General features: G+C 40.2%; 1 protein-coding gene across 1 annotated transcript in view; it reads left to right on the plus strand.

Moving 5' to 3' along the window:
* The window catches only part of LOC139667205 (collagen alpha-6(VI) chain-like), a 77,381-nt gene that overhangs the window by 43,500 nt on the left and 14,483 nt on the right, over window positions 1-19,398 (plus strand). The window contains exons 20-30 of the mRNA XM_071546640.1: window positions 825-878; window positions 1,721-1,783; window positions 5,108-5,173; window positions 5,830-5,883; window positions 8,470-8,505; window positions 8,644-8,706; window positions 13,776-13,838; window positions 17,519-17,581; window positions 17,771-17,833; window positions 18,401-18,451; window positions 19,214-19,249. Coding sequence (XP_071402741.1) covers window positions 825-878; window positions 1,721-1,783; window positions 5,108-5,173; window positions 5,830-5,883; window positions 8,470-8,505; window positions 8,644-8,706; window positions 13,776-13,838; window positions 17,519-17,581; window positions 17,771-17,833; window positions 18,401-18,451; window positions 19,214-19,249 — 612 coding nt within the window. The remainder of the gene's footprint in view (window positions 1-824; window positions 879-1,720; window positions 1,784-5,107; window positions 5,174-5,829; window positions 5,884-8,469; window positions 8,506-8,643; window positions 8,707-13,775; window positions 13,839-17,518; window positions 17,582-17,770; window positions 17,834-18,400; window positions 18,452-19,213; window positions 19,250-19,398) is intronic.

A 19,398-nucleotide genomic window follows, 5' to 3' on the forward strand; every position in this document is an offset into this window, starting at 1 on the left:
ATTGTGTTATATTATCACTTCTGTTAGTCTATCTGTCTGTCAGCAGGATGTCCTATAAACCTATAACCTATAACCTATAACCTATAAATGGATTTCCATGAAATTGATATTTTGGTGGTGATCCGGGTCTGGGATTTCCGCCATTGGACGATTTTCCTGATTTAGTCAGAACTATGAAACTAACGGAGATAGAGAGTTGATTCCAAACCCTAAGAAGATGTTTGTTAACTTAAATTTAAACTAACCTAAACCTAAATTTTGGGAGGTTAAGGGGGGATTTGGGGAGATTTTAGGAGGTCTGGGGAGGTTTGGGGGAGGTTTGTGGAGGTTTGGGAGGTGTTGGGAGGTTTTGGGAGGTTTGGGGGGGGGGGGGGGGGGGGGTTGGGAGGTTTGAGGAGGTTTGGGGGAGGAGGTTTTTGAAGGTTTGGGGAAGATTTGTGGAGGTTTGGGGAGATTTGTGGAGGTTTGGGGAGGTTTGGGGGAGAAGGTTTGGGGAATGTTTGGGGGGTTTGGAGAGGTTTCGGGGAGGAGGATTGGGGAGGTTTGGGAGATTTTGGGGAGGAGGTTTGGGGGAGGTTTGGGAAGTTTGGGGGGTTTGGAGAGGTTTGGGGGAGGAAGTTTGGGGTGGTTTTGGAGGTTTGGGAGATTTGTAGAAGGTTTGGGGGAGGTTTGGGAGGCTTGTGGAAGGTTTTGAGAGGTTTGCGGGAAGTTTGGGGAGGTTTGGGAGGTTTGGGGGAGGTTTAGGAGGTTTGAGGAGGTTTATGGAGGCTTGTGAAGGTTCGTCAGGGTCTCCATGCTGAGTTTTGCTGGTTTTGTGTTTGCAGGGAGTGACGGGACAAGGCGGAGCGGCAGGAGAGAGAGGAAACCCAGGGAACCCAGTAAAACCTTTACTCTTTCTATCATCTTCTTATTGCTGCTGATATCTGAAAGATTCTTCACCACCACAACTTTGATTAAATTTGGTCCTGTGATCTGAAACCAACAGGACAGGAAACTGGCTTTTTTGTGCATTGGCCAAAATATCTTGTGGATTCAAAATGACACAAAATTCACAAGACACTCACCATGTTGCCAGTCTCATCTTATCATTATTATTATTATTATTATTGTCGTTGTTGTTCATCATGGTTATTTTATTTTCATTAATTATTTTTTAACAATTTTTTATTGTAATACTGAATAATTAGACTTAAATAGACTAATTAGGCCAAATTAATAAGTAAGACTTTATTTATATAGCACTTTTTTTTAAAACAAGAGTTACAAATAATTACAATTACAATAATTTAATCATAAATAATTAACAAATAAAATGTAAGTAATATTATAACTAAAATAATTCTTACACTGTATTATCATTCTGTATTATATTACTATTATAATTATTATTTCTATTGATATTATTTACAGTTTAATAATAATATAATAATACATACACTTAATTTAAATAGAATAATGTGAATTAAATTATTCATAAATCATATGCTTTACTTTTATTGATTTATTTCATTGTATTTATTTATTTGTTTATATATTTATTTCAGAGAGAAATACAACAGTGAGTTGAGCCTAAATGAAGAGTCAGTTTTAGTTTCCCTGTCTGTAACAAAGCGTCTGCAGACTTTCCACAGCTGAACAGATCGGTATTCCCCTTCAGTCATGTACAGCGTTGACCTCTGACCCCGGCTGGTTGACTGACAGGTTGCCTTGTCGTCCTCAGGGTATCAGAGGCATCACAGGAGAGCCGGGGCTACAAGGACAGCGAGGATTGAGAGGAGACCCGGTGAGTCCCGACCACTGCTACTCTCTCTCTCTCTCTCTGTCTGTCTGTCTGTCTCTCACTCTTTTCTCTCTCTCGCTGTCATTCTCTCACTTTCTCTCTCTTTTTGTCTCTCTCTCTCTGTCTCTTTCTCTCTCTTGTTCTCTTACTCCCACAGAGATGTATTCTTTTCGGCAAGATCTCTCAAAAACAGATTTGTCTGAAATCTGGTGGACAGATCTCTCTCGGCCCAAGGATCAGCTGATCAGATTTTGCTGATCTGGGATTTCCGCCATTAGATGATTTTTTAGCCAGAACTATCATGCTGCGTTCATGTGCTGATGGGAAAGTCCGACGTCCAGCATCCGACATCCGGGACATCTAACTCGGCTGCTAAACAGCGTTGCTTTCACGTGCTACTTGGTGGGAAAATCAAACCTGGAAAACAAACATAAACCGCTACGGAGGCTGCAGATTTACGTTGGAGAATTGTTCAGCGGCAGACTCTCTACTGAATGCCTTATAGTTTGTTCTTTTTGTTACTGTGAAAATAACTATTTTCATTTGGGAGCTGTCTCCCTCTCTCTCTCTTGTTCTGCATCTCTTTCTCTCCTTCTGTGTTTCAAAAATTTCTTTCAAATTCAAATCTGCTTTAGTATCATGACAGAAAGGATCTCTGTTGACAAAGCATTCACAAAGGATAAAGTCAAATAAATAATGGATACAAGACAAACAATTCGACAGATCCTGCACATATCAACAATAGCTTATAAAAGCAATTCAGTACATTCAATATAGTTGAAGTCAATATATAACAATAGAGGACACTGGGAGGGATGGGGGAGCATTTCTGACGAGACAAAATTTACAAAGTCATTCTCAATATTTACATTTTCTCCTGTATTTGGTGACATTTAGATACAAACTTTGCAGCAAGATTGATAGTTTTTGTCATTTTCTCCTAATATCTCCTTGAGCTTTTCTTTCTCAGTCAGTAAATTAAATGTTGGGGTGTTGGACGTTCTCTCTCTCTCTCTCTCTCTCTCTCTCTGTCTCTCTCTCTCTCACACACAATCCAGCACTGTAGGAAAATCTGAAGAGTTTTGCCAAAAAGGAAATCATTTATCTTATTCCTGAAGCCTGCAGTGTAGCTATTGCCATGAGATACGATATTCAACGTCTGTCCCTCCCTCCCTCTCTATGTTTTTCTATGTCTCTCTATCTCTCCTGATATATACAGTATGTAAATCTTTCTTTGTCTTTCTCACTGTGCGGTTATAAAAAAAACACTCTGGTATGCTGCTGTAATTCTTCATTTCCCTTTTTTGAGTGAAAAGAAAAACCCAGATCAAATGGCTTCGGTCCTCCCATTAGATTCAGTACAGAAGATAGAATATAGAATATATTGCTGTGCTCTCTGAAAAAAACAACTTCAGAGTTTTTCCTTTTCTTTACTTGAATTGAAAGTTTGCATCGTCTGTCAGCCTACGTGTCGAGGAAGCTACACGACTCTTGGATCCTTGAATCCTGTTCGAAATCCCATTGGAGAGTTTCAAAAATGAAATGACAGAAAGCTCGCTATTCTTCATTCTTGCAAAACAGATCTTTTTTGCGGGTATGCCAACAGAGATATGACTAATGTTATTTTTTCAGTGATTTATTGTCAACTGAAGAGAAAGGGAGGAAGACACTGAGTCAAAGTCAAATCCTCTCAATAAACAGTCACAAATCTTTTTGTTGCTACTTTCTTTCCAAAGTACAAAGCCAGGAATCAGCAGGAATCATTTCCACGTATTAGACTGTAAAGCCCAACCTAAACCTCATAGATTATTCATTTTTATTTATTTATCCAAGAATATTTAACTTGGCTTCAGGATCTTTTCCTGCTCCACCCTGCCACTGGAGCAGCTGGGGTTTACTGTGATCTCATAAAATTTTGTGAAATGAGCATGAAGTCTGAAATGCTGATTAAGTGCTGTGGACATAAATTATGTGAAGATTATGTTCCTTCACTATGAATTGGATTCTGTGACAAAAACAGGAATTGGGCACAGCATTTTCAGCTAAAGGTTGGATAACGGTTAAGTTTAGGCAAATAAAACAACTTTGTTAAGGTCAGAGAAATCAACAGCCAATCAGATTTCTGCACTTTCTTGTTTCTCTACTGATGTGATTTAGTTTGATGAACAATAGTTCTGCCTAACAAGTGCAAAATGGAGAATCAAAGCTTCCCAGTTCGAAAGACACATCAACCAAGCTGCTTCCACTTCAGCAGCCAACTTGGAAGTCCTGGATGTCACGCTTTCCCACCAGCACATGAACGCAGCGTCATGGTTATGGTAACAAACAGAAAACTGTTGCCTGATATCAGACAGAACTGTCAACTCCTTACACTCCATTTCCATCTTCAGTCTGACATTGCCTCCACTCTAACCGATTTCCGTGGGGGAGGGGGATTCGATTTTCCCTAACCAATCACTAGAGACCGACATATCCGCCTGAATCTAATGTAATTTTAAGTCGACACTGATGCGTAGCCATGACAACACCAGAGACGGTTCAGAAAGTATAGAGCATCTTTGACAACACGGAGACAAGTAAAAACAAAGTATTTCGGATTTCAAAGTAATTGGTACTTTTAATGGATTCAGAACAGCCTGGATAGCAGCGTCTGTCTTGTCTATAGCGGTCGCCATTGTTGTTATTACTCCTCCTTGGTACCGGCGCACAGCTTGACAACAGCTTGACAACAGCGTTAGTCCCGCCCGTGATGCTGATTGGTTAATCGTTAGTCCCCCCCGGCGCTCATTGAACCGATCATTTTTCAACCGAGAAACCGCTGTTTCATGTCACGATGCCAGACCAGAATCAGTCAACTGGTGGAGTGGGCGGAGTCAAAGGTCTGGACCCAGGCAAAGAAAACTGTCTAATGGTGGAAATCATAGATCCGGATCTCCACCAAGGAGGTTTCATATTATCGATCACCAGCAAAATCAAACTTGGGCCGAGAGCGATCTGTCCACCAAATTTCAGCCAAAACTGTTTGTTACTTTCTGAGATATCTTGCTAACAAACAGACAAACAAACAACTTTCCAACTGTTAAAAGCTCATCAACCAAACCCTCCACATCCATCACACAGACACTCAGACGCTTCAGTTTCAGTAAATCGAATCTCAGCTCCGTCTGTTGTGTGGAGCGGCGGTGCGGCCAAACACAGCTGGACCGCAGCTGTACGCTCGAGTCTAGAGAGCTGACATGCCTTCACCAAGCAATATCTGGAGTTTATTTTTCTGTTTTCACTAAGAACAGCTGCAGTAAGACTCTTGCCTTGTGTGTTGTTTGATAGGGGGAACCGGGTGCCGACAACACCGTCCCGGGACCCAAAGGAGACCTCGGGAACCCAGGCTTACCGGTAGGAAACATGGCCGCCTGGTGTACGGAGGAGAGATGCCAGAACTGTACAGGGCTGCACTGTTAGGACACAGCAGTAATAAATCTACCTCAGGGTTTGGAACGGTTACCATAGATATGAAAAGTCTACACACTGATTCAAATGTTCTAGTTTTTATTGCCTTGAGGCCTGATAAGAAACCTCTCTAGTTTTTTTCACTTTCATTTGGAGAAAGAGTATTAACCTGCAAAATCAAAGGAGAAACAAAATCCTGCACATGCAATGAATTAAAAATGGAAAACTAAAACATCTTGGCTGCGGCTGCGTAAATGTTCACACCCCTTATACTTGAGGGTTGTAGTTAAGATTGAACTAAAAGCAACCAATACAAACTAATGCCTAACAGCTGATTACTTTACAGTTGTATCAAAAAATCTGCTACCAGCAGCTGTGTCTCCATCATGGAGGAACACTGTAGAATTGTGTGTTAGTTAATAAAGTGTTAATGTGCAGCAAGCAGCTAGAAACCGAGAGCAGCTGAGTCAGCTTGTTGTGGTGTGGCTGTAGATCCATTCAGTAACGTTGTGATAAGGTGGATTTGTTTTTTTCTTCTTTTCTCTCATTTTTTCATTCTCTCTCTCTCTCTCTCTCTCTCACATACACACACACACACACAGGGAGAACCAGGAGAGGACGGGTTTCAGGCTGAGGGTGGAGTTGTTGGAAACCCGGTGAGATTTTATCTTTTACCTTTACCTATTTATATCTGTAATAAAGTATCACAGCGTTCACCACAGGGTTTAAACACAGCTACAGTGCATTCAGTCTACTTCTGTACTATTGTTTTAAAACCAGACAGCCGTACGTGAAACAAAAACGATGAGATTCTTGTCCGGAACACACCGGCACTGCATCGGTACCAGTGTCTGTCTGATACTGGGGTAAAATATGCTGTTGGTATTGGTACAGGAGAATTTCACCCACTAAAATCTCTACTAGTAGCTGCTAGTAGGAAGCATTCGATGGACAGACATGCAGGAGGAGGCCAAGTTCAACGTCAACCCAAACAAACATTTTTACAACAAGATACTATGTCACAGAGAAATATATTTAGGTCCTGATTTCACAAAAGTATCTCAACTTTCATCTTGGCGCTGGATTTACTCTACTTACTAGTTTGGAGGTTAATTCGTTAATTTCATGAAGTCCCACAGAATACTAGCTCTGTGTGAATAGGGTTTACAGTAAGCCTGTATTGTTCAGTACAAGTAAAGAAATGACAGTATTTGCCGATACGTAAACTACTCGAAGTCGTTAATCGCTTCCAGCAGAATCAGCAGTGAAAAGCTGATGTTGAAGCATTCCTAATTTTTGCACGACAAGGAATTTGTGTTTGATGTTCAGCGGAGCGCAGCGGAGATCAGCGGTGTGGACAAACTGCCAGATGGAGGCTGTAGGTAGCACAGACAGAGGAAACACGGCGTTTAACACAGAAAGGTCCGCTGGCTGTGAAACGACCACATGTCACCAGGCTGCTGTGAGGAACGGAGTCATTCCTATGTTCCCAAGGTCCTATGTTCCCCAGCTCTATATAGCACATAATGGGAACCTGAAAAAGATGTTCTCCAGCTCTGCATTTGCTTAATATTACATGGGCTATTGTGGGAACTCGTCAAAGGGGTTTTCTGTTCCCCAGGGTTAGGGTTAGGGTTAGGGTTCCCCCTGGGAACATAGGACCTTGGGAACTTTGAACCCTGAGAACATAGGTCCCTGGGGCCGGTTGCACAAAACACCTTAAGTTAAGATTTTCCTTAAAGTCTGAGTTAAGGTTTCCTTAAAATAAAATCAGTTGCACAAAACACCCTTAAGTCTTCTCCTTAAGGTTTCCTTAAAATGTTCACTTAAGTATTTAAGGTTTTCTCCTTATCCTGGTCTTATACTTAAGGAGTCCCTTAAAGTTAGTTAAACTGTTGCACAAAAGACCTTAGAAACCAAAGTAAGGAAAAAAACTTAAGGTACCTCTGACTCTATCTTATAAATGAAGAAGTTGTCTATTTTTTTTGGACCTCTTGGATGGACCTCTTCACCAGACTTCTTGGATTAATTTTTGCAATTTCCTCTCACATTCGTTGTTTTCTGTTTGCTGTTATTTGTGGATCAAATTTACTTTTTAGCATGTGCTTTCTTTTATTGTATTCCTCCAGAAGTATAATCTTTTCCTCCTCTGATCAATTTGGTGTTCTTGTCTTCTTGTCTTCTGCCATTTTTTTACTATAGGCCAACTCTGTGAGACGATAACAGGTATCTATGGAAACTGTAGAATTTTACCGCTGTAAAATCTCTTTCAATGCAGTAAATGCCTTAACGTTTTTCCTTAACTAAGGAAACCTTTTAAGGGATTCTGCGCAACAGCCTTAAGTCCCTCAGCTAAGGAGAAATTAAGTCTTAAGTGTCATACTGAAGGAGAAAACTTAAGGTGTTTTGTGCAACCGTCCCCTGGGAACTTAGGACCCTGGGAACATAGGACCTTGGGAACATAGGACCCTGGGAACATAGATACGCTCCCATGAGGAACAGCTGATTGGCTTCATGTGTTGGAGACGCAGGGTCAAAGGCTGTCCGGACTGGACTGGACTTCGGATTCAGTGTTTAGTTTATAGTATCAAATATGGAATGGGAAAGGAAAACTTACTCATGAGTTAGATTTCTTCTAGTTTATGATCATTTTCTGGGTGATTTTCATCAGAAAAATTGATTGAGCAGAGTCTGATTCTGTTTAGAAAAGCAAATGGCATGTACAAATGTTACCTATTATTAAATCATTTTAAAATATAATTGAATAGAATAGAATAGTGATTAATATAATGAAATGTAATAGAATGTAGAAAATAAAATAATGACATCTGATTTCACTCAGCAGAGAAATAAAGCAAATAATGTTTAATAAAGCATTTTAGAACCAGAACTGTATTGAGCAACAGGCCCAGTGATTTTAGTGAAGACTGAAATAATTATTTAATCTTTCAATTAATGATCATTAAATGTTACTCTTCCACCAAGAGGAACGGAGATACAGGTGTGTTTGTTGGATACTGGCTATCCATTTTGTAGATAAATGTACTCCATAATTATGCCACAGAAATCATATGCATTTTAATACGTGTTGTGTATTGTGCATGGCTGTGTTATGAGACTGATGTGGGCTGTACAGTTGAGGAACAGAGGAACAGAACTGCCTCTTAATAATGTAATAATGAATAATATTCATAATAAATATAACAAAAGGAATGTAACTGTGCTGTGGTTCTGCTCTGTAGGGTCCAGATGGAAGAAGAGGACCGCCGGGTCAGAAGGTACGAGATCAAATAACACTCACTGGAGCTGGAGCTGGTCAGTCTACACACCCTGCCTTGTAAACACTCAATGTGACTGTGTGTGTGTGTGTGTTTGTGTGTGTTTGTGTGTGTGTGTGTTTGTGTGTGTTTCTGCAGGGTACGAACGGACAGCCAGGCGCTGCAGGAGTCCCAGGGACCCCCGGTCCCTCAGGGCCCCAGGTAACTGAACAGGACGTCCTGCCAGAGGCTTCCATTCAGCACTGAAAAGATAAACTCAGATTAAAAAAAACAAACAAACAGTACAAAGCATAAACAGTGTAGTTTGGCTGAACTTCATCAGTCAGACAGAGTTCCTGAGTCCGGCCGCTCCGGGACTTTAGATGGAAGAGTCTGCAGGTTTTCTTTTCCACCAAACAGCACAGCAGCTGGTTGATAGCTGTGTTTGAGAGAAGTCGGACGTGCCAGCACCTTGCCAAACACATTGGATGATGGTTAAATACTGAGGCTTCAGGCATGATGGGAAACAAGTTGAGCTGAGGGCTCATCGGCTCACTGACCACAATGAGATGAAGAGATTTCATTTTAATTCAAGTTCTCTGACAGACTGTGATCTTGACACGCTTCATTGCTGCAAGATGTTACTCCGTGAACTGCCAAGCAGCAACCAAATGATTTTATTAATGTACATTTTAGACATATGCATTTTTAATAAATGCAGTTTTAATCCACCTATCTACATCAAAATAAAATGGATAAAACTATTGGGGAGGTAACGTGTGAAGTTCCCCTTACGAAAAAAGTCACGTAAAAAACCACATGAATTCAAAGCACATGTGCTTTATGGACAAGTTACAAGTTAATACTCAAATTAAGACAAATAAATCAAGTAAAAAGTGTTTTTAAGAAGTGAAAGCTAGCTTAGTGTTAGTTATGCTAGCTGCCTAACAAGCCGTCTAAATTACAGCAGAGCCGAGACAGCTAGCATGGTGACGCTAACCAAGCTGAACACTTACAAACCAAAGTACAAAGCTCACTGCTACAACTTAACATCTAATGTTACTGCTAGCATCGGCCTAAACTTAGCAAAGCTTACTATGCTAATTTTACGCCCTTAACAAAGGACTAAGCCCACTAACACTGAAGAAGTCCAACAACCAATATGCAAAACCTAAAACAAACAATGTAATGTTGTAAAAAAGCACAACTTACCTCATTAGGAAACCAGCAGCCTGTTGCACCAGATATAGTTAGCATCTGTAGGAAACTTTGGAGAAATAAGCAAGAATTTGAAAGTATACACGTCCGGCCCGAGTCCTAGCTTTTCGTTTATTTTAAAACTAGCTCCTCTCCTCTCTCCCCCTAGCCTGGTAAGACCATCCTGATCAAGTGACAGACAAACTCCTTCAGCCAATCAGCGTAACAAAACCAGTCCGGTTGGAAAAGTCCAGTCAGAAGAACGGCGAAAACGTCTTTTCTGCCAAGAAACTCCGCTAGCGCATACTTTTGTTCTTGTTTAATTGTTGTTATTGAGTCTATTTCTGCAATAACTGCACTTATGGCTGTGTTTACTAACGTAAACTTTACTGCTCATCGCTTCGGGAGAGTTGTTTTGCCAGCGGCGGCCTGTATGTCACGTCATCAACTACGACGCAGTCCCTGATTGGCCCGGTTACATTGTAATTTCAGGAAATTGATGTGGGCGGCTAGAAGTCCAGACTGATCCATGGAGTGAAACAGAATGTGAGGTCACATGATCAGGATGGTCTTACCAGGCTACTCTCCCCCCCTCCCATCCCTGAAAAAAATTCTGGGAATGGCAGAATCGATGAAGCGAGCGAGTAAACATTTTCAACTGGTAAACACTACCTGCCTCTTCACTTGTCATTATGGGACATGTGACCTTCAGCGGGAGAAAAATCACCAGCCATATTTTTCTGTAGGTACGTTTATTTTAGCCATTAGCCTTTATGCACGGTTTGTCCTAAAGGGCTTCTGTAGCCCAGCAGGTTTGCTATGTGTCTTTACAAATGTGTTGCGGTTTCTGTCGCCCTCTAGTGGTCAGAAAAAAATCGCTTAATGTAGCTTTAATTCAAATCTTTTACGCAAAACACAGCAGTGTGACACTTTCACCAGATAATACTACAAGAAAGTTGCATACCTCAGTTCAAACATTGTTTCAAAGTTTCAACATAAATTCTCACTAGGTCCAAGTTGACACGTTACTGAAATTTTAACGGTTGCACCAAATAAAATAGTTCCAATGTAGCCATAAGTTACAAATGAAAAGTGACACCAACCCCCTACTAAGCTAGTCTTCTGTAAAATACTGTAGCTGTTAGCTTGGAGCATTGATTTGATAGACCCAAGACCCAGAGGAACAAATACAGAGCGGTTTATGTCGGCAACATGAAATTCAAGGAGTAGAACTTTTGCACATCTGTAGATCGACAGGTGCGTAGGAGAAGACCATGGGCCGACTGTAGTAGAACAAAGGACTCAGAACAAACAACGTTTCGGTACACAGACCTTCATCAGGTATTTAAAATAACCCGATGAAGGTCTGTGTACCGAAATGTTGTTCCCAATAAATCTTTTTTAATTGCAAGTGGACAGTATGCGAGAGTCCTTTGTTCGGCAACATGAAATTAAATCGCTGAACTGATGAAGAACCAAACTTCAAGTTTTACTACTTACAGTGAAATAACATTTTTCCACCGTGTTATAGTGAGAGGGGGAATTTCATTAGGTGTAACTAGCTTTCACCCTGTTTGACCACTAGATGCCACTATTGTTTCAGTGGTAGGATCTAGTTAGATTTCTGTCTGTGGCTGTAGTGGGTATGGGAGGCAAACTACAAATGAGTCTTCATACTGTGCTAGATAATGCTAGATGATGTTTGGTAATGTTAAATTAGTTTCTTCTTCCTCTCTTTAGCTATTGCACAAGTTAGTTAATATGAACCGAAGCTACCTGGGAAGGATAAATTGATTTTGGCCCACACATTGGCTGCAGGAAGTGAAAACGTCACTGTGACAGGGTTTTGGTTAGTAGTGGCTTTATGCTTTACTAGTTAAATGTCAAACTAACTGGTTTCAGCGTAACTAACTTCCGATCGCATGCACATTCAGCTGGTGCAACAGGCTGCAGAAAACTTTAAATTAATGTTCTGTTAGTCAGCCAAACACCTCCATCCAAGCAATCAGAGAAATGTGAAATGGAAAAATCTTCCAATGCAACTGTAGTGAAAACAAGCATCATCAGGAGCGTCAGCTGGTCTGTAAAAGCCGTTCAGACATGGCAGTTCAACAAGGACCGAATGAAAATCCTACAGGCTCTGAGACACCATGAGCACATGGAGACGCTTGTCTGTCTGGCAAACATAAAAAGGGGTTCGTCTCAAAGTGCTGTACAGAGTGACAAGGGACATAAATCGTGGTGTAGAGCTGTGGAGTCAGCAGTGAGGTCAGAGGCCTCTGGAGTCCCTCAGGTCTGGATCTGGAGATCTGGCTGGTCTGGTGAACGGTTTGGCTGCTGGAGGAACTTCCATGGAAATTCTGGAGAACAGCTGATTCCCACTAAGCAGGAAAAAAACATTAGTGTGTGTGTGTGTTTGCATGCCTGTGCCTCTGTGGGGTTCTTGGATAAAAAGAGAAAAGAGAGAAAGAGAGAAAGATTGATGTAGATGAAAATGACATTTCTGTTTCGCATTAAGCATTTCTCCTGTTGCGCAGTTTGTTGCAGAGCGAGCTGCCCCTTCAAAACATTTGGAAACATTTTGGAACTTACTTACAAAATCTGTTGGCATGGCGACCAACAAACCAATGGGGATTATCAGAACAGCTAAGGGGGTTTTCCTCCGCTCCGCTTCGTGCCTAACAACGCTCCTTAGCTGTTCTAAAATCAATGTAAACCACGGCCTCTTGGGGCTTATTGCTTTAGTAACCATCAGAACTAGAACATGATATGATGTGCTATGGTTTCAGGCAAGCAATCTGCAATCCGTCAAAGACACGCCCACACTGTGTACACAAGTTAACGATGTACAAAAGTTACATCGTTAACTTACCATAGATCGACGGTGTAGTTTGTCCGCTTTGGATGGAGATAAAAGGCCGGTGGATCGGCTTCGTTTCTTGACTTTTCCAGCTCTTCAATGTCTCTGTCATTAACTTCAGTGTGTCTCCTTTCTTTTTTTATCTTCCTCTTCCATCCTGTCCATCCCTTTCAACCACTCATCCAGGCTTAGCCCACCCAGTAAATCAAAATTAACAACAAAATCTAAAACGGCTTTGAACGCGGATCAGCCAATCATAATCAAGGACCGGAACTATCCGTTTTATAAAATGCATTCATATATGCTTATAGTGTTCCCTATGGTGTTTTATAATGACTTATGTGCAATACTAATAATAAAAGGTAAAGGGCAACAGAAAAGATTATTTCCCCACCATATTATTGTGATCACATTTGGAGAGTTGGAGATGTGTCTGGAGTGTATGGCCCAATCCCAATGTCCACCCCATGGACAAATAAATAAACAAATAAATAAACAAACAAACAAACCCTATGGACTGAGCACTGAGCCCTCACGGACTTCATCGACGTCACCTGAGTGGAGAAGTCCTGAGGCTGGAAATGCTTCATGAGGAATGGAACAGCACTTTGTGGCATCACCTGTTGCCTTGACGACGTCAGACGTCACTATCTCCCGTTAATTAATCAGTTTGTAATTTACTCTTTGCTTGTGTTTTTGTCTAAACAGCATTATTACCCTGGTTTTTCACTGGGACCTAAACGCCATAAATGCTGGCGAACTAATCGTTAACGTGCCTTAATTTATATTTTAAACTGTGCAATACTGATTCTGGTAATAATTTTGTGCAATAATTAAACTGTGCAATAATTATGTAATTATTTACACTGTTATATATATTGTAGTATGATGCACATATTATTTTTATTGATATTTAAAGTCAATGATGCACATATTTGTACATATTTCTTATTTCTCTTATTTCTATATTATTATTGTTATATATTGTAGTATAATGCACATATTTTACACATTTCTTATTTTCTTATTTCTATTTTTCTTATAATTTCTCTATCCTTATATATATTTCTCTTCTAGAATTTGAGCAACTGCAACATAACCCAATTTCCCCTCGGGGATCAATAAAGTATTTCTGATTCTGATCCTGATTCAAAGTCCGTGAGGCCGTGAGTGCGGACATTGGGATCGGGCCTATGAGCAGCACCGTCTGACCCTGTCCCTGTCGTCTGTGTAGGGAACGAGAGGGGACCGAGGTGAACCTGGACCCAGAGGAACCATCGGCCTGCCCGGACCTCAGGTCAGTACAACCTCAACGCTCACTGCTCTGCTCGAGACTCTGACTGACTGAACTTCTTAGTTTTTCTTGCTTCTGTCTTGTCCAGCGTGTGTTTTAAGGTTCTGGAAAGCTGAAGGTCGTACACTTCTGATCCCTCACTGCTAAAATTTCATCTTGTATCCAGACTTATTAAGCTTATTTCTGGATTTTTTCAGTGAAATCATCTTAATGCACCGGCAGATAATTTTACCGGTTTCAACAAATTTGACTTTTTTTCCCCCCCAGGAGAATGTCTCTGTGTCATCAGGACATTTACTTGGTAAAAGTGAAATTGTCTTGGAGAAAGATTCTTGTTTCCAGATTTTCTTCATTGTTTTATGATGATTCAAGATTCAAGATTCAAAAAACTTTATTGTCTATCACATAATGATACAAAATTGTCTTAGGTTAGGAGCTCACAAAAAATATAAAAACATACACCCATGAAAAACTCACATAAAATTACATTAAAAACACAAACAATTTCATAAATTAATAGGAGCAGGTGTGCAAAGCTGCATTAAAAAGTAGTGACAGTCTACTTGGCCTTGTTGATATTGCAGTGGGAATGAAAGAGTTTTTGAAAGAAGTCATATTGGCATGAATTAAGTGAAATTTATTGAAACTGGCAAGATTATCTGCCAGTGCAGTGAGAGAATATACCTAAAAATATCATGAAATAAGCTTGATAGGTCTGGAGACAAGATAAAATCACCGTCATTTTTTGCAGTGTTCAATTCAAAACATGAAAATCAGAAAGGGAAGAAATTCAGCTACTCTTGGAGGCTGATGGATGCTCTCTGAAAAACTTCTATTGATGCAGTAAACAACAACATGCCTTCATCAGGGTTACATGGAAAAAGAACAGTGGAGCTTGAATACCTGTCTGAAGAGGCTCCACAGGTGAATCAGCCTCCAAGAGCAGCTGATTTTTTTCCTTTTTTCAGTTATTTCTTGTTCATGCACTTTGGTTTAAAGACAAAGTTGCAGCAGTTTTTTTTCTCTAAAACATGAAAATTACAAAGTTATCACATGACAACGGCAGTACAAGAAATATGACTCCCAGTGACATCTCCAGCATTTAAAAAATAACGTGAGAGCTTGTTTCACTGATAGAAAGTGCAACATTAAACCAAATGATGGTACTTTTTAAAGGATAGTGGGGAACTGAAGTTCTCGATTGACTATATGAGAACAGGACCGGATTCTTCATATTCTAGCGATATTGAATGATGAATTTCACGTGATCAGTTTTCTCCCAAAATGAATATATAGACAATAAAACAGGACATGAAGTCTACCTGTGTGAAGTGACACAGCCTTTTTTTGTGATCAAAATTCTCCACATGTTCCTGATCTTTGAATGTTACTTGATGCTTGTTTTGTAGTCATTTTGTTTTCTTTGTAAAAGAACTCTTTGGGGTTAAACATTTAAAAAAAAGACAGAAAGTCCATCACAGTTTTGTCAGCTGGAATGTGGGAGATGTGCTGCTCAGTATCTCAGAGCTTCACTCCCAGACTGAACCCTGTAAATGCCTTCAGTAAATATTGATGCATTTTCCTCATTTCTGGGCTGGAAACACTCTCAGGTTTGCCGATATTTTGCTCTGCTCCGCTAACGAGTGTGTGAAGCGTTTGCAAATTTGCGGTTGTCATAAGTTTGACGCCTAACATGTCAGAAAATCTTGGCGGCTCTGACAGCTGAAGTCAACTGAAGTCTGGGAGTCGTCTGCTTCTTCCAGGTTTGAATTATCAGGGATGAGTCAGAAAGGATCCTCAGTAACTCTTATTCAGTAATAATAATAATAAGTTATAAAAAAAACAAACGAGTGAACTGGTCAGCAGGTCGGACACAGCAGCGTCAGAAAGTCACTCCTGTACGTTAAGTCAAGTTTGTAGATATTATTGAGGTTATTTGTATGAATTCTACGTGGTTCTGATTGTAGTTGTTATTATAGTTATTGAGTCCAATCCATATGGTGTTTGGATCCACTCATCATTATTTATGAGGCCAACATGGAGGTTGAAATATTATCAGGGACAAATCAGTGTCAGTCATCTGGAGGCGATAACTCAGGAACTCAACGTTGATTGCTGATTTTTTAAGAGCTAAAAAGTTTCATTCCAAAAGACTCATTTGGGAAAGAAATATTCCCCAAAGTAAACAGATAACATGATTATGAAATGCTTCATTTACAATATCTAGAAAATACAACTAATTAGGTCATAAAATATGGTGATTTTTGCTATCAGGCCAGCAGTCGTTGACATTTTGTCCCTTTTATCTCATCTGCACAAATTAGTATTTTTTTTCTTCTATTTTTCTTCTTTTCTAAGATTTTTTCAGTTGGTGGCGATCTGATTTTGGAACGAAACTCCTCACTAACAGTTGGTTGTGTTTATGGTTATAATTACGCTGTTTTGTTCTGCTCCATTTACCCGCGGGCCACGCCAAGCCACCGCCATTATTTATGAGTACAGCAAGGAAATCATTAACTGTGTCGGGTGTAATTTATAAAAAAACACGCTGGGATGACATCATCAACTCAAATCGCAAACCAACTTCCATTCAAATGCACATAAAGCACAGCAGCCACAGCAGAGAAAAGGCTGTGAGAGCCAGCAGAAAACATTGTTACATCATTACAGTCTGGACCTGGACCTGGACTGAGGAACGGTTCCTCCAGTCCAGCTCCTGTGAAGACTGCTGCAGTTTGATGTGAATTTCTCCCTGAGAGCAGATTGACTCTTTCTGCCAAATGCAGAAAACGTTCAGGGATTTTCCTCAGTGACATCAGAGCAGAGACATTTTGACAACAGACAGCAGAACAGTCTGCTGACACACCTGAACAGGCCGACAGGACAAGGACCGTGTGATCAGATTTAACCAGAGGTGGAAAGTAACTAAGTACATTTACTCAAGTACTGTACTTACGTACAATTTTGAGGTACTTGTACTTTACTTGAGTATTACCATTTTATGCTACTTGTTCTTATACTCCACTACATTTTAGACGGAAATATTGTACTTTTTACTAACCCTAACCCATTACATTTATTTCACAGCTATAGTTACTAGTTACTTTTCAGATCAATATTTTATATTTGATCATCTTTATAAAATAACTATAAAATAGCATTGGCCAAATAGCTAAATTGTTAAGATTAGCTTCACGTTGACAACTTTAAAATGCTGCTTACATGTACATGTATGTCAACAAATCAGTATTAATATTCCAATAATTTATGAAAAATATAACTCTCTAAATGGGGACAGTTTGCATAATGAGCACGTTTACTTTGATACTCTAAGTACATTTTGCTGCCAATACTTATGTACTTTTACTTAAGTAAGATTTTGAATGCAGGACTTTTACTTGTAATGGAGTATCTTTACTTTGTTGTATTGCTACTTTTACTGCAGTAAAAGATGTCAGTACTTCTTCCACCACTGATTTAATGATGAGGCCGAACAGCTGCTGGTCACATCTGTCTTCGTCAGCAGGGAAACTCTGATGACAAGCGACAGCATCATGTGACATTTTAGCTTCGCGTTTCGTTTTTCCCCATCAGTCTGTCAGAGTGAAATTCCCACTGTGGTCTAATGACTGTAACATGAGAGAGAGCACGGTGGACCTGGTGTGACTGTCCTGGTTTTGCAGGGTGGAGCTGGACCGGCAGGAAACCCAGGATCACCTGGACGCCGCGGAGCTAACGGACCCAAGGTGTGTGACATCACTTCCTGTACATCATTAGTGGTCCAACGTATACATCGCTATTCTTTTTTTTTTTTTAGATTGAATTAGATTCGCTCGAATAGAACTAGACTACACTAGACTACATTAGATTAGATTGATTAGATTACAGTTGTTGTTTGTTTGTTGTTGTCTGATGTGTTGTTGTTGTTGTTGAAGGGCCAACCTGGAGATCCAGGCGTTCAGGGAGTTCCAGGATCGCTGGGATCCAGAGGCCTGCCGGTACGGAGCTCTGTGTGTGTGTGTGTGTGTGTGTGTCTGTGTGTGTGTGTGTGTGTGTGCAGTATGAAACTTGTCTCTCAGATTTCAGTCCCTTGGCTGAAACATTAAAGAATTCCAGATTTAAGGCCCAATCCCAGTCATTTTCACCGAACCTCTCAGGCTCATTCAGCTCCAAACAGCAGAGAAACCAAAGCAAAGCAAAGCAAGAGGCTTCCTCCAGCTGTAGTCCATGAAATGAAACGCAAAGTAAAACTTGATTTAACACAGTTACAGTTTTAAATTGCTGCTCTCTTCTTTACTGGAAGTAACTTGTAATATTAGACAGAGTTTGTTCCAGAATATTTACTGTGAAAAACGACTAAGACGAAGGAAAAATATCAAATATCTCCTAACGTGATAAAAGCTGGAAAACAATCTACAGTGATGGAAAACTGAGCAGAAACTCCAAATCACACTGGAACTTTCCTTTAAAGATATCTGCTGTGTGTGTGTGTGTGTGTGTGTGTGTGTGTCTGTGTGTGTGTGTGTGTATTACTCTCTAACTGTCTGCTGTCTGCTCTGATCCAGGGTCAGGATGGGAGAGACGGTTACGGACCTGCTGGACCCAGTGGAGCCAAGGTAGGAACCAGATCTGATCAATTTTTACCCATCAATATATCCTTTTCAAATTAATATTTCTACTTCGGTCTAATGACTGTAAACCAACGAGAGCCTGGTGCAGACGATCGGTCTCCACTATCTCACAGCAGTAGTATTGTTAGTTCTAGTGTTTCTTCACATTAAGACTACATTTCCCATAAGCCTCGTTGCTTCCTGCCCCCCCTCCCCCTCCCTGAAGAGGATCAACACGTTGGAAGTGATTTCTCCATCTTCCTTTCCCTCCTTCCACCATCTGCTGCCAGAAACTCTTTCATCTTTAGCTCCGTTTGCTCTGGAAGAACAGAACCTCTTCCTGTTTTGTGCCGTAAAGCGATCCAGCAGATTTCCCTCCAGATCCACCAGGTGGACAAGCTCTTCCGTTCAGTTTGGCTTGAGAAAAATAAAGCACTGCTGATACAGAGATAGAAAGATGCCACTGCACGTGTTCTCTAGTAATTTTTGAATTTTGTAGATGAGAAATAGTTGTAATAATCAGTAAGTATTTCCCCAATTTATGCATTTCCCCAAGGGGATCAATAAAGTGCTTATCTTATCTTATCTTATCTTAGTAAGTGAATAAGTGATTAATACATTGTAGTAATAACTGTATCTTCTATATTACAATGTAACATTATAATTTACCACTTGCATTATTTCCTTACTGTTTATTATCATGGAAACCTTTAAACCTCTTTACTTGCTGTGATAATTTCTTCTCATCTGATTGTTTTTCCTCTACAGGGAGATCCTGGTTTCCCTGGTTACCCTGGTTTACAGGTGAGTTCATTTATTTCCATTGAGACAAAATTAATTAACTCTGAGTGTCTGCTACATATTAAACAAACTACATTAGACATCTGAAATCTGATATCCAGTATCTGCTGCTTCAGTGTGGTCTGAATGAATCTGGATGTTGATACAGTTCA

This window comes from Centroberyx affinis, unplaced genomic scaffold, assembly GCF_046629955.1.
Source record: "Centroberyx affinis isolate AG114_WGS23_722 - 3 ecotype Tasmania unplaced genomic scaffold, CSIRO-AGI_Caff_v1 ptg005367l_1, whole genome shotgun sequence".
NCBI classification, from domain to species: Eukaryota; Metazoa; Chordata; class Actinopteri; order Beryciformes; family Berycidae; genus Centroberyx; species Centroberyx affinis.